The sequence below is a fragment of the Hemitrygon akajei genome, chromosome 3, assembly GCF_048418815.1.
Source record: "Hemitrygon akajei chromosome 3, sHemAka1.3, whole genome shotgun sequence".
NCBI lineage: Eukaryota > Metazoa > Chordata > Chondrichthyes > Myliobatiformes > Dasyatidae > Hemitrygon > Hemitrygon akajei.
In genome coordinates, this window is record NC_133126.1 from 207,316,542 (window position 1) to 207,333,030 (window position 16,489).

The 16,489-nt window shown below is 44.5% G+C and overlaps 1 protein-coding gene across 1 annotated transcript; it reads right to left on the minus strand.

The window, feature by feature from the left end:
• Positions 1–14,232: 14,232 nt before the first annotated feature.
• sst1.1 (somatostatin 1, tandem duplicate 1) lies at positions 14,233–16,119 on the minus strand. Its single transcript, XM_073038972.1, has 2 exons — positions 15,898–16,119; positions 14,233–14,736 (listed from the first exon to the last, which is right to left on the minus strand). Exons 1-2 carry the CDS (start codon positions 16,036–16,038, stop codon positions 14,530–14,532), a joined length of 348 nt encoding a protein of 115 aa, XP_072895073.1. The 5' UTR covers positions 16,039–16,119; the 3' UTR covers positions 14,233–14,529.
• Positions 16,120–16,489: the final 370 nt, after the last annotated feature.

Here is a 16,489-nt window from a genome sequence, read left to right on the forward strand (position 1 = left end):
ACATACACACACACACTGACCCAGGGACACACACACACACTGACCCAGGGACGTACACACACACACTGACCCAGGGACTCACACAGACACTGACACATGGACATACACACACACACACTGGCCCAGGGACATACACACACACTGACCCAGGGACTGACACAGACACTGACCCAGGGACATACACACACACACACACTGACCCAGGGACGTACACACACACACTGACCCAGGGACTCACACAGACACTGACACATGGACTGACACAGACACTGACCCAGGGACTGACACACACACTGACCCAGGGACACACACACACACACTGACCCAGGGACTGACACACACACTGACCCAGGGACACACACACACACACTGACCCATGGACTGACACAGACACTGACCCAGGGACTGACACACACACTGACCCACGGACTGACACAGACACTGACCCAGGGACTGACACACACACTGACCCAGGGACACACACACACACACTGACCCAGGGACGTACACACACACACTGACCCAGCGACTCACACAGACACTGACACATGGACATACACACACACACACTGACCCAGGGACATACACACACACTGACCCAGGGACTGACACAGACCTGACCCAGGGACATACACACACACACTGACCCAGTGACTCACACAGAAACTGACCCAGGGACTGACACACACACTGACCCAGGGACATACACACACTCACTGACCCAGGGACTCACACACACACTGACACAGGGACATACACACACACACTGACCCAGGGACTCACACAGACACTGACACACGGACATACACACACACACACTGACCCAGGGACATACACACACACTGACCCAGGGACTGACACAGACACACTGACCCAGGGACTCACACACACACTGACCCAGGGACGTACACACACACACACACACTGACCCAGGGACATACACAGACACTGACACATGGACATACACACACACACACTTACCCAGGGACTGACACACACACTGACCCAGGGACTGACACAGACACTGACCCAGGGACATACACACACACACACTGACCCAGGGACTGACACACACACTGACCCAGGGACTGACACAGACACTGACCCAGGGACATACACACACACACACTGACCCAGGGACTGACACACACGCTGACACATGGACATACACACACACACACTGACCCAGGGACATACACACACACTGACCCAGGGACTGACACAGACACTGACCCAGGGACTGACACACACACTGACCCAGGGACTCACACACACACTGACCCAGGGACTCACACAGACACTGACCCAGGGACATACACACACACACTGACCCAGGGACTGACACACACACTGACACATGGACATACACACACACACACTGACCCAGGGACATACACACACACTGACCCAGGGACATACACACACACACACTGACCCACGGACTGACACAGACACTGACCCAGGGACTGATACACACACTGACCCAGGGACTGACACAGACCTGACCCAGGGACATACACACACACACTGACCCAGGGACTCACACACACACTGACACAGGGACATACACACACACACACACTGACCCATGGACTCACACAGACACTGACACACGGACATACACAGACTCACTGACCCAGGGACATACACACACACACACTGACCCAGGGACTGACACAGACACTGACCCAGGGACATACACACAAACACTGACCCAGGGACTGACACAGACACTGACCCAGGGACTGACACAGACACACTGACCCAGGGACATATACACACACACACTGACCCAGGGACTGACACAGACACACTGACCCAGGGACATACACACACACACACACACTGACCTAGGGACATACACACACACTGACCCAGGGACTGACACAGACACTGACCCAGGGACATACACACACACACACACACTGACCCAGGGACTGACACAGACACACTGACCCAGGGACATACACACACACACTGACCCAGGGACACACACACACACTGACCCAGGGACATACACACACACACTGACCCAGGGACTCACACAGACACTGACACATGGACATACACACACACACACTGACCCAGGGACATACACACACACTGACCCAGGGACTGACACAGACACTGACCCAGGGACATACACACACACTGACCCAGTGACTGACACACACACTGACCCAGGGACATACACACACACACACACTGACCCAGGGACGTACACACACACACTGACCCAGGGACTCACACAGACACTGACACATGGACTGACACAGACACTGACCCAGGGACTGACACACACACTGACCCACGGACTGACACAGACACTGACCCAGGGACTGACACACACACTGACCCAGGGACACACACACACACACTGACCCAGGGACTGACACACACACTGACCCAGGGACACACACACACACACTGACCCACGGACTGACACAGACACTGACCCAGGGACTGACACACACACTGACCCACGGACTGACACAGACACTGACCCAGGGACTGACACACACACTGACCCAGGGACACACACACACACACTGACCCAGGGACATACACACACACACTGACCCAGGGACTCACACAGACACTGACACATGGACATACACACACACACACTGACCCAGGGACTGACACAGACCTGACCCAGGGACATACACACACACACTGACCCAGTGACTCACACAGAAACTGACCCAGGGACTGACACACACACTGACCCACGGACTGACACAGACACTGACCCAGGGACTGATACACACACTGACCCACGGACTGACACAGACACTGACCCAGGGACTGACACACACACTGACCCAGGGACTTACACACACACACACTGACCCAGGGACTGACACACACACACACTGACCCAGGGACATACACACACACTGACCCAGGGACTGACATAGACACTGACCCAGGGACTGACACACACACTGACCCAGTGACTGACACAGACACACTGACCCAGGGACATACACACACACTGACCCAGGGACTGACACACACACACACTGACCCAGGGACATACACACACACTGACCCAGGGACTGACATAGACACTGACCCAGGGACTGACACACACACTGACCCAGGGACTGACATAGACACTGACCCAGGGACTGACACACACACTGACCCAGGGACTGACACAGACACTTACCCAGGGACATACACACACACTGACCCAGTGACTGACACAGACACTGACCCAGGGACTCACACAGACACTGACCCAGTGACTGAGACAGACACTGACCCAGGGACACACACAGACACTGACCCAGTGACTGACACACACACTGACCCAGGGACATACACACACACTGACCCAGGGACTGACACAGATACACACTGACCCAGGGACTCACACGGACTCTGACCCAGGGACTGACACACACACTGACCCGGGGACTGACACAGACACTGACCCAGGGACTCACAAACACACACTGACCCAGGGACATACACAGACACTGACCCAGGGACTCTCTCTCTTTCTCTCTCTCTCACTCCACACACACACACACACACACACACACACACACACACACACACACACACACACACACACACACACACACACACTTCCAGTTGGAGATTTATACTGGCTCATATCATCAGTTACAGTAATTTGCATTGATTTTAATTTCCAAAGGCTGATTTTGATCAGTATTAATCTCTTTGTTGAGCTGACTGCGCTTGGCACCATAGAAATTAAACTGTGTCTTTTTCTGAAATACATGGTCAGACAGTTCTATGAGTTTTATACTTGAAATGCTTGGTGAAAATACTGGTCTGTGTCCTTTGTGGCATCAGACGTACTTTCAATGTTTAATATCATCAAAGAATATTCAAAGCAGCCAGGTGACATTGACTAACAATGGGAGCCCGCTGTGCTGGGGAACACTGTCGTTCCTTGTTGGCTTCAGATGAAGGAGGAGATCACAGGCTCAGCTCACCACTACAATGGTTCTTCGGCTCCTTGGAATTAATGAGATCAGATATGACGAATGTGATGTTTATCAGTCCTCCTTGATATTCTTCTAACACAATTGTAACTTTACACAATTAATTAGCATATATAATAAAAGGTGCTAAAGTTATTCTTGAAGAAGAAAAAGGATTTCATCAATACACAACCTAGAGATTCTCGAACATTTTGATTCTAAGCGAAGTGTTTGTGGAGTGTAGTTGGGGTGGGCCTGCCATGGATCTACCTTCCTCTGGCTGTTGTGCCCACTGTATGGACATCCTTCACACTATCATGTGGCATCAACACCTTCTCTGAACTGGGCATTGTTGAAGTGCCACCTCTATCCAGGCTAGGCTCGCTTCTCTTTCTGCCACCAGGAAGGAGGTACAGGAGCCTCAGGTCTCACATCACCAGGTTCAGAAAAAGCCGTTACCCCTCAGCAATTAGGCTCTTGAACCAGAGGAGATAACTCCAATGCAGTTTCTGTAACCTATGGACTCACTTTCAAAGAGTTTTCATCTCCTGTTCTTGATATTTATTGTTTATTTATTTATTATTATTTTGTTTTTTTTCTTTACCGTGAATACATCTCAGGTTTGTATATAGTGAAATATATTTACTTTGATACTAAATTTACTTTGAACTTTGAACAGGTGCACACACTCCACTCTGGTTCTAGTCTTCCCAGCAAGCCAAGCTCCAATCCTGGTTCAGTAAGAGAGGCTGAAGAGAAAATTTGGGGCCACAGCAGACGCCCCTCCAAATCAAACTCCCACCTGATGTTGTGTGACCTACAGAAGGTTGCATTGACGCAGGTGGGAAGTCATGTCACCATATCAACTCAGGCATCCGTAGTGAAGCCTGGCAGCCTCTAACAGCAGTGAGGAACAGTAAGGCACACTCAGATAGAATCATAGAATACTACAGCACAGTACAGGCCCTTCAGCCCTCCATGTTGTGCCGACTCGTATAATCCTTAAAAAAAAGTACTAAACCCACACTACCCCATAAACTTCTATTTTTCTTTCATCCATGTGCCTGTCCAAGAGGCTCTTACATACCCCTAATGTTTTAGCCTCCACCACCATCCCTGGCAAGTCATTCCAGGCACTCACAACCCTCTGTGTAAAAAACTTACCCCTGATGTCTCTCCTAAACTTCCCTCCCTTAATTTTGTGCATATGCCCTCTGGTGTTTGTTATTGGTGCCCTGGGAAACAGGTACTGACTATCCACCCTATCTGTGCCTCTCATAATCTTGTAGACCTCTATCAAGTCCCCTCTCATTCTTCTACGCTCCAAAGAGAAAAGTCCCAGCTCTGCTAACCTTGCTTCATATGACTTGTTCTCCAAACCAGGCAACATCCTGGTAAATCTCCTCTGCACCCTCTCCATAGCTTCCACATCCTTCCTATAATGCGGTGACCAGAAATGAACACAATACTCTAAGATCTGTCCATAGAACATAGAACAGCACAGGAACAGACTTTAAACCAACAAAGTTGTGCCACACCAAATAAATTAGTAATCAAACAGCCAACTAAACTAATCCCTTCTGCCTACACAATGTCCATGTCCTTCCATTTTCCTCACATTCATGTCTCTAATGTCTCTAATATATTTGCCTCTACCCAACCCAGGAAGCGCTCTCTGTGTAAAAAAACTTGCCCCTCACATCTCCTTTAAAACTATCCCCTTTTACCTTCTGGTGTTAGATATTTTAACACTTGGAAAAAGATATTGTTGGTCTACTCTGTCTAAGCTTCCCATAATATTATTAAACATTCAGCTGCTCCGGTGGGCTTGAGCCCGGTAAAGGATTATCCCCCAGTGCTGGGGGATTGCGGGTCATCTGATTTAGTCAAATGTTGCTCAGGTGTCGTCGATGGGACTAGGCAGATACTTAGTTCGACAGGGACTAGATGGGCCAAAGGGCTGGTCTCTGAGCTGTAGTGTTCTATGATTCTGTGCTTTTACAAGGTACGCTTTCTTGCCTTGCAATAGACTTGTGGCCAGAATCAGGTTAAATATCACTGATAAAATGCATGTCCTGAAATGCAATTCATCGCAATAATAAACTAAAATTCCAAGAATATATATAAATTAGGTTTCCGGTGACATCATAATCGAGAATGGCAGCTTAAGTCACTAGCAACTCCGGAAAAACGTGTATTAAGCCCCATTAACCCGTCAAATATAGTATTTTTCAAAAAATATTTGAACTGAAAAGAGGGGCAAGAATGGGGAAAAAGAATGGAAATAAAAAAAGTGACACCGTGGAGCCTGCGTCTGAGAGGAGTGCAGCGAGCGGTTCTCCGACCCGACCGTGTGCTAGCGAGGCGGATGCTGGGCCTCGTTCAGATGAAGCGGCGAATATGATCAAAATCCTGAAAGAGATAAGGGAGTTCCAGCAAGATATAAAGCAGCAACTCCGTGATATTAGGGCAGAGCTCACCAGCGTTAATAAAAAAATAGCGGTGGCAGAGACTCGAATTGAGAAGGTGGAAGATCGCGTTCAAAATGTGGAACGGATACTGAGTAAGACAATAAAAATATTACATCACCAAGAAGGTAAACTGCTTGATCTGGAGGGAAGATCACGGCGGAAAAATATCAGAATCTACAACGTTCCGGAAGGAGCGGAGGGCTCGTCATTGACGGAGTTTGTCGGAAAGTTACTGCGGGACATGCTGGATCTTCCCTCGGCTATGGAGCTGGAAGTCGAAAGAGCCCACCGCGCGTTAGTCCCGAAACCTACCCAGGATAGAAAGCCACGCTCAATTATGATTAAATTCCTTCGGTACTGCACCAAGGCCGAGATTCTACGAAGGGTGTGTTTTTAGAGGATAAATTAATATATTTCAACCAAGATTACCCCCACCCCCGCAGTCCTCCAAAAACGCAAAGAATACTCTGAAGTAAAGTGAGTACTAAAGCAAAATAAGATTAGATTTCAAACTCCGTACCCTGCTAAACTTCGAGTGTTTTATGACAACGGGACGCGGTTGTACCAGACAGTGGAAGAGGCGACTACAGACATGAAGGCCAGAGGGTTGTCCGTCAGCGTGACCAAACCGAGGGAAAGCCTGGCTGAGGAATTATCCCGCTCTGCTTGGGAAATAGTGCGAGAAACGAGAAGGCAGGAGACCGGAGGAGGCCGAGAGAAACATATCAGAAAGAGACCGGGAGTTTTCCAAAGAAAGCCCTCACCCCCTTCAGAAAAGCCATAAGGTTTGGCTAACTTTAAAAATGCTGAGAAGCTAAACAGAAGCAAAAGTACACGGTGATATACCTATCTCGAGAAATATTTATTATAATATAGATTTTATATTACTTAGTTGTTATTCTTTATTCGCCCACTTACTCCTTTTTCCCCACCAAAGTGAGAATATATATATGTATATGTGTGCATATATGTGAATGTGTGTAATGTGTGTGTGTGTGTGTGTGTGTATGTGTATATATGTGAATGTATGTATATGTATATATGTGTATATGTGTGTGTATATGTGTATGCATGTATATATATTTGTGTGTGTATTTATATATATGTATGTATATATAGGAGGAGTACACAGGGAAATCTTTTCTGTGTAATGGATTTGTTCACTGACATTTACGAATACTGCAATGGGGGCCCTCAACTCACAAATAGGAGGGGTTATGCCCCACAGCTAGACATTTCCTCCAGCTCAACGGAGGGTCATTTACTAGAGACCACAGCCTTGGGATCACACGTTCGTTGCCATTTTTATTATTATTTGTGTTTCTTGGTTCTTATTTGTTCAGGGAGTAGATCGATTAAGTTTTATTCTAATTTCAATGATACATTGACAGATAAATACAGATGGCTAAGGACAAGGTAAAATTCATTTCTTTTAATGTCAATGGGCTATTAAATCCAATTAAACGTGAGAGAATTTTATCCAAAATGAAAAAAGAACAAGCCCATGTAGTATATTTACAAGAAACTCATTTAAGTGATAATGAGCATAAAAAACTAAAGAGAATAGGCTTCACTAATCTGTTACTCTCCTCATATAAATCAGGGCATAGGAGAGGAATTGCTATTCTTATCTCAAGTAAGCTAAATTTTGAAAAAATATTCAAAATGGGAGATAAAGAAGGCAGAAATATTCTGGTAAGGGGGAATATAGACAGCAATGCAGTAACTCTATTGAATATATACGCACCCTCGGGAAGTGATATTGGTTTCTTTCAGAAAGTTACTGATATTATGGTAACGGAAATAGAAGGTCTCCTGATATGTGGGGGAGACTTAAATTTACAATTACAACCAAACTTAGACTCTTCCGATAGAAAAACCTGTGAAACAAAATCTTTACATAAGAAAGTTAATACACTTTTTGAGGATGTTGGTTTAATTGATATACGGAGGGACCTTTTCCCTGACAGGAGGGATTACACTCATTATTCTGCTCCCCATTCTGTATATACAAGAATAGACTATTTCATAACATTTGGAAAAGACAAAGACAAAATAAACACCTGTGGAATTGGGACAATAGATGTAAGTGACCATGCACCTATATATTTATCTGTTGATTTTGACCTACAACCAAAAAATACTACTTGGAAACTGAATTCAAGTCTACTCAATGATCTGTACTTTAAGGAACAAATTAAAAAAGAAATTGGTCTCTACTTAGAATTTAATGATAATGGAGAGGTTTCACCTCCCATTTTATGGGATACTCTGAAGGCGGTCTTAAGAGGGAAAATTATAGCGATATCTTCATATAAGAAAAAATAAGGAATAAAACATTAGAGGAATTACAAAATAGACTGAAGGAACTAGAGAAAAAACACAAATTGAATTTGGCACAGGATACATTAGGGGAAATTAAAAGAATTAGGAATGAAATAAATAGTTTGGCTACACAAGAAATCAGGAAAAACTTAATGTTTCTGAAACAGAGACATTATGAAAGTGGATCAAAATCTATGAAAATACTGGTGTAGAAACTGAAAAAGAAGATAGCAGAAAATACAATTCATAGAATTAGGGACCCAAGAATGAAAATGATAAAAAGTAAGCTAAGTGAAATTCAAGAAGCTTTTGAAGTGTTTTACAAAACTCTATATTCCAAAGTTCCAGGGGGAAGCATAACCCAAATTGACACCTTCTTGAATTCTCTAGAGTTACCCACTTTAAACAAAGAACAAAATAGAACGATGACTGCTGACATAACTGAAGTTGAATTAAAAGCTGCAATTAGTAGGCTTAAATTAAGCAAGTCACCAGGATCAGATGGGTATACGGCAGAGTGGTACAAAGAATTTAAAAATGAGTTAATTCCTGTTTTACTCCCCACACTGAACTGGGCTCTAAAAAAGACACAAAGACCACCCAGTTGGAAAGAAGCGATAATCTCAGCTATACCAAAAGAAGGCAAGGATAAAATGGAATGCGGGTCATTTAGACCAATATCCATTCTTAATGTAGATTATAGGTTATTTACCTCCATTATGGCCAAATGATTAGAGGAGTTTCTACCCATGCTGATACATAACGATCAGACAGGTTTTATACAACAACACCAGACTCAAGACAATATATGAAGGACACTTCACATTATGGATCATATACAAAAAAATAAAATCGAAGCAATAGTGATAAGCGTAGATGCTGAAAAAGCATTTGATTTAGTTAATTGGAATTTTCTTTACAGAGTTTTACATAGATTTGGTTTCCAAGACACAATTATTAAAACTATACAGACACTATATGACAATCCTACTGCTAGGATTAAAATCAATGGATATTTATCAAATAGTCTTACCCTAGAAAGGGGCACAAGACAGGGTTGTCCATGGTCACCACTACTCTTCACATTATATCTGGAACCATTAGCTCAATACATCAGACAAAATGAGGATATCAGGGGAATTACTATTAAAGGGACAGAGCATAAATTGGCTTGTTCTGCGGATGACATTTTGATCTATCTAGGGCAGCCAACATACTCTTTACCTAATTTGATGCAATCCTTTGAACAATATGGTCAATTATCAGGATACAAGATCAACATAGATAAAACCCAATTACTTTCATATTACTATAGCCCACCAAGAGAAATTGAAAGTCGATATCCCTGGGCATGGCACACAGAGTCTTTCAAATATTTGGATATCATTATGCCAAAAGATTTGGCAAAATTATCAGAATGTAATTATCAGCCTTTATATAAAAAAATTAAGGAAGATGTGGCAGGATGGAGCCTGATTCCTTTTCTCAGTCTCAGTTCAAGGATTGAGTCTATTAAAATGAATATACTGCCCAGACTGTTATATCTCTTTCAGACCCTACCAATAGAGATTAATCAAAATCAATTCAATGAATGGAACAAGATGCTATCAAGGTATATTTGGCAGGGTAAAAGGCCTAGAATTCGTCTCAAAACTTTGCAATTAGCAAAGGAAAAGGGGGGATGGGGCTTACCTTCTCTTAGAGATTATTATTTTGCAGCACAGTTGAGAGCTGTGATATGTTGGTGCAACCCATCATATGACGCTCAATGGAAGAACATTGAGGAGTGGGTACTTCCCATCCCCATACAAGCAATTTTGGCTGATAACAACCTGCAAAGGTACATAAATACTATTGATAACCCATGGGTGAAATTGAGTCTTAAAATATGGAAAACCACTATAAAAGAATATAATCTAGAGGGAGATATTGCAATTCTTAAATGGTGTGCATGTGACTCTGATTTTACACCAGATAAATTGGATGCTAGATTTAAGGACTGGACAGCTAAAGGAATAACAGTTCTTTGCAACATAATGAAAGAAGGAACACTGTTCAGTTTTGAAATGCTTAAAGAGAAACACTTATTAGAAAAACAAGCTTTTTATCGGTATTTACAGATGGGACAATATGTTAATAAGACGCTTAAAAATGTAACCAAGGCAAATACATGCTTGATAGAGCTCTTTAGAAAAGCATATAATTCAGATAATGGTAGTAGAATCATTTCAAGCATGTATAAGGGGTTATCAAATCTTAAAACACATTCGACTTCATACATTAAAACAAAATGGGAGATGGAAGAGGGATAATTATATCTGAGGAAGAATGGACAACAATATGGAGGTATCAATGGAAGTGTACCAGTTCACAGAAATGGAGGGAGTTTGGATGGAAAAACTTGATAAGATATTTTATTACACCCTCTCAGAAATCCCATTATGATAGTAACCTCCCTGTTTGCTGGAGAAATTGTGGAAATCAAAATGCAAATCATTATCATATTTTTTGGGACTGCCCTGTTATCAAAAACTGTTGGAGGGGGATACACAATGCCCTACAAGATATCTTTAAATGTGAAATACCTTTGGAGAGTAAGACCATATATTTTGGATATATACCTCAAGAATGGTTGAAAAGAGATAAATATTTAATTAATATAATGTTGGTGGCTGGTAAAAAGACTCTTACTAGGAAATGGTTATCACAGAAGAGCCCAACTTTAAATACATGGATGGAAATTACAATGGACATTTACAAAATGGAGAAGATAACAGCATCTGTTAATCATAAGCTGGAACAATTTGATTCATACTGGGAAAAATGGTTTAACTACATAATGCCTCATAGGCCTGATTTTATTCTCACAAATCAATGAATCTGTTGTAAAAAAAAGATCACTCCCTACTTGTACATAGTTCTTTCCTTTTGCTTGTTTTTTCTTTCCACTCTTTTCTATAAGTGTATACCTCAGATTTGTGGAGATTTGTGATATATATGATTATATGAAGTATATGTACAATGTTTGAAATACATCTTATGGAAATGTTTGTTTGATGAACTTCAATAAAAAAATAAATTACATATATATATAAATTAAGTAGTGCATAAAAAAACAAAAATATTGATGTAGTGTCCATGGGTTCATTGCCCATTCAGAAATCCGATGGCAGTGGGGAAGACGTTGTTCCTTAACTGTTGAGTGTGTGTCTTCAGGTCCTGTACCTCCTCCTCGATGGTAGTAATGAGAAGAGGGCATGTACTGGGTGGTGGGGGTCCTTAATGATAGGCTTTTTGAGGCATCACCTTTTGAAGATGTCCTCAGTGCTGGGGAGGCCAGTGCCCGTGATGGAGCTGGCTGAGTTTACAACTTTCAGCAGTGCCCCCTCCATACCAGACAGTGATGCAACCAGTTAGAATACTCTCCACAGTACATCTGTAGAAATTTGCGAGCATCTTTGGTGGCATGCCAAGACTCCTCAAACTCCTAATGAGCTCGCTGTTGAAGTGACCAGTTCCCTGACCGGTAGTGATATCGGATCACGAAGGCAATGTGCATCACACACAGTGTGTGTCCGGTGATTTAACCTACCGCCCCGCCCCGGCCCCAAACACACCTCCCGACCACCTTCAATGGGCGTAAGTCGCAATTTGCCAGGTCAGGAGGTGAGAGTCGAGGAGCACCGAGAACTAGTTTAGATTCTACCCTGTATTACTGAGAATTCAGGGAGTCGAATCAGTGTGGTGGTAGCCGGGGACCCGTCTGTGGTCAAGATTCAAGGTTCAAGATCCAAGATTTTGTACAAACGTGTAATATCAGGAGTGGTGTTGTTGAACTTGTCTCCATAGTGAATCATCGTTGATTTACAATTCAAGATTAAGATTGTTTAATGTCATTTGCAGGAGAAGCTCAAAGGAGAGCGCAATAATTGTTACTCCGGATCAAATGCAGAGCAAAAAAACTCAAGATAAAGAAGACAATAATAATTTTTAAATATAATAAATATAATTACGTAAGATAGCTTTTTACACAGATTGATTGTGTGTCCATAAAGTGACACCAGTGTCCGTACAGAAGGTGACTGACAGGAAATGATGAAGTAGTGGTATGGCTTTGATAAACGTCTCCTCTTGTAGGATGAGTGGAATTTGTGACATTAAGATTAGATAATCATTAATAGGTTCATGGAAAATTCAGAAAGAAACCTTTATCCAGGATTGGTGAAGTTGTGGAAATTGCCTCCAGGTGAATCATTGTTGAAGATTGAAGATTGTTAAACGTCATTTCCAGTACACAAGTGTAAAGGAGAACAAAATAATTGTTACTCCTGATCCGATGCAGCACAAAAGCACAATAAGATAAAGAACATAATAATTAAAACCACAATAAATTTAAATACATCTGATAGCTTACATATATAGAACTCTCTCTCTCTCTCTCTCTCTCTCACACACACACACACACACACACACACACACACACACACACACACACACACACACACACACACACACACACACACACACACACACACACACACACACACACACACACACACACACCGGGACTACAGAGGCTGCGCCTCATCAACAGGTCAAAATGCTTATGAGAAGGCGCATTCATTGCGGGGAGATCAGTTCTCGGTACCGGCCACCAGGAGGAAGCTCTTCGAGGAGACTCGGTGATTGGCACAAAATTCTCCGCAGCACACCGTGTCTTCTCTAGGAATCATGTCTTATGGTCTTCTCCAGACTGGATGCCAGCCACAATTACTCGAACCCGGTGCTAGATCAGAGCGGAAAAAATCTCTAACAAACACACACAAAATGCCGGAGGAACTCAGCAGGTCAGGCAGCGTCCATGGAGAAGAATAAATAATCGACGTGTTGGGCCTAGACCCTTTCTCGGAAGAAACGACGATTCCTTATTCCTCTCCATTGATGTTGCTTATCCTGCTGAGTTCCTCCAGGAGTGTGTGTGTGTGTGTGTGTGTGTGTGTGTGTGTGTGTGTGTGTGTGTGTGTGTGTGTGTGTGTGTGTGTGTGTGTGTGTGTGTGTGTGTGTGTGTGTGTGTGTGTGTGTGTGTGTGTGTGTGTGTGTGTGTGTGTGCACTTACTCTGGATTTCCAGCAGAAGTTCTTTTGCTAGACCATAAGACCGTAAGACCTAGGAGCAGATTTAGACTATTCGGCTCATCAAGACTTTCCGCCATTCCATCATGGCTGATTTATTATCCCTCTCAACCACATTCTCCTACCTTCACCCTGTAATCTTTGACGGCCTGACTAATCAAGAACTTATGAACCTTTATTTAAATATACCAAATGTCTTGGCCTCCACTGCCGTCTGTGACAATAAATTCCACAGATTCGCCACCCTTGTGTTAACAAAATCTCTTTGGGTGTTTGGAGAAAGAAGTCACATGAGTTCTACCTGGATGGCGCCGAGATGTTCCAGAAAAGATCACGAACAATATTCCACTTTGAAACATAAATTTTATTGCAACATATAAGTGAAAAATAGTGCCTCTTTGAGGAGTGCTATCGGCGCCGCTCTACACAGTCACAATCCGGATTGGTACATTAAACTGAAGCTCTGTTACATAAATCCATCACAATATTTATGTACAGTTTTGCTAATGCCACGTTCGCCTGTTTGGTTCAAGCCGAGCAGGTGAGCGTGGGCCAGAAATTGACCAGTAATAGACCAGTAATGGGCCAGTAATGGACCTGTAATGGGCCAGTAATGGAGCAGAAATGGGGTATCAGAGAATTAACAGGATGTGAAGGTTTTCCAGAAGAAGTTCTTGCAACCCGCTTTTCGCTCTCTTTGTGCCAGATTGGGATTGACGGATCTCTCCAGCTCCATTCGCACCTCATCCTCTTGCGCCGCTCGGGAAACGTCGTCGGCTTCCAGAGCTTCGTTTTCGGCGTTCGCCAGTTCGGCGAGCAACTGAGCCAGGGAGTACTCTTCCAGTTCCTGGAGAAAGGACAAGCGTTAGTGCCGAATTCGCACAAGTGGCGAGTTCCAGTAGTTAGCGGGAGCAACTCTCCATAAACTATCCGACCGCAAGAGCCATTCGCCAGACTTTAATTTCCCCGCATCTTCCCCGGTTCCGTCGACAGAAACAGTCAAAACTGTCCCACCCAATTGCAGCGCCGGCTTACACCCATCCCCCCTCCCCTCGGGAACAGGTGGGCACCATGGACTCTGGAACTGCTACCCCTAAAATTCTACCAGTAAAAGCATGTTTGGCTGGGACTAAGGTGTATCCAGGCTGGACGTGGGCAAGGAATCGGGTTTGGGGCTACGATCGACTAGAGGGTCCCAATGGTAGCTACGACTGTTGTTCTTGCCCTGAGTTGTAAAATACCTCCGGGAATCAAACAGCGCATTTTAATGCCGGGGGCTGCGGGAAACTAGGAATTTGCATCAGGGAAGGGATATTTCTAGTGTTTAAACCTTGTGAAATTGTCAGAACCTCCAACAAACGCAGGGACTCAAGCGAATGGATGACAAGATGAAAGTGACAAACTCGCCCCTGGGAGGTGGGGCTGAGAGTGCTCGGCGCCCGAGAGAGACGCGGAGTCTGCGTGAGCTTCGGGACGGGGGACTATAGCACCGACTGACTTGGTGGGGGGGGGGGGGGGTGGTGCGTCCGGTCATCTGTTTGGGCGGAGAGGAGAGGGAAAGGATCTGTGAAGCCGAGCCACTTCTTGGATCTTGTGGGTTCGAGCCTTCTTGATCCGATCTTTCCTCAAATCCGAGACTTGATTCTACAGAAGGTACAGTGTCTCATCTGAAATATTTAAACACACCCGATTAAGAAAGATTCTAAGTCGGGCGATAACAGTGACTGTTCGATTTCGCTCTTCCGTTCTTTCCTACTGAACGGAAGCAAACGATGCCGTTTCTCCAAACGAACTGCTGGAGGATCTCAGCGAGTCAGGCAGCATCTGTGTACGGGAAAAGGACATTCGGAGTTTCGGGACGAGAGCTGTCACCTGTACCCGAAACATCGACTCTATGTCCGCCCCACAGATGCAGCCTACGTGGCTCAGTTGCCCCAGCAGATTGTTTGTTGCTCAGGATTCCAGCATGTGCTGCCCTTTGGCATCTCCACTACTGCAGGTTTCTTACCGCTTTCCCCCGCGCTCCTGCGGCGGCCAATTTCTTGAGCATCCCGCGGTATCTGCCGTCTGTGGGAGCTGAGCCGACGGTCAGCACTGCCAGGGCAATGGTAAGGAGTGCGAGAGCGCACTGAACACGGCGGCACCACATCTTGGGACGAGAGAGAGGAAACTTGGAACTGTTGGAAGAGACCGTGTTTCAGCACTGGCGTTCTGTGGACAGCTCCGCCGCTCCTGCCCTTTTTAAACGTCTCTCGCCCCCCGAGCACACGTCAGTAGGAGGTTCCCAAGAGATTTCAAACATCTTACGCATGATCCAGTCATATTGTACAACCAAATCATTGCCAACGTGACGGGGATAGGGGCAATGAACGCAAGCTTTCAGTCTCAATACCTTATCGCGTCTCGGCAGTTGCTGCTGTGATGGGCTATTGACATGGATCCATGGCCAGTGAACGCCGTAACCAGGACGGCGCTCATCTCAATTGTTCTATTTTCAGTTCTTAATTAGGATGAATGGGATCTAAATGATTTGATTTTCATTGCTGACATTTCAACAATACAATACAACCTGGGGCTTCTGTGAAACTTATACAACAGGT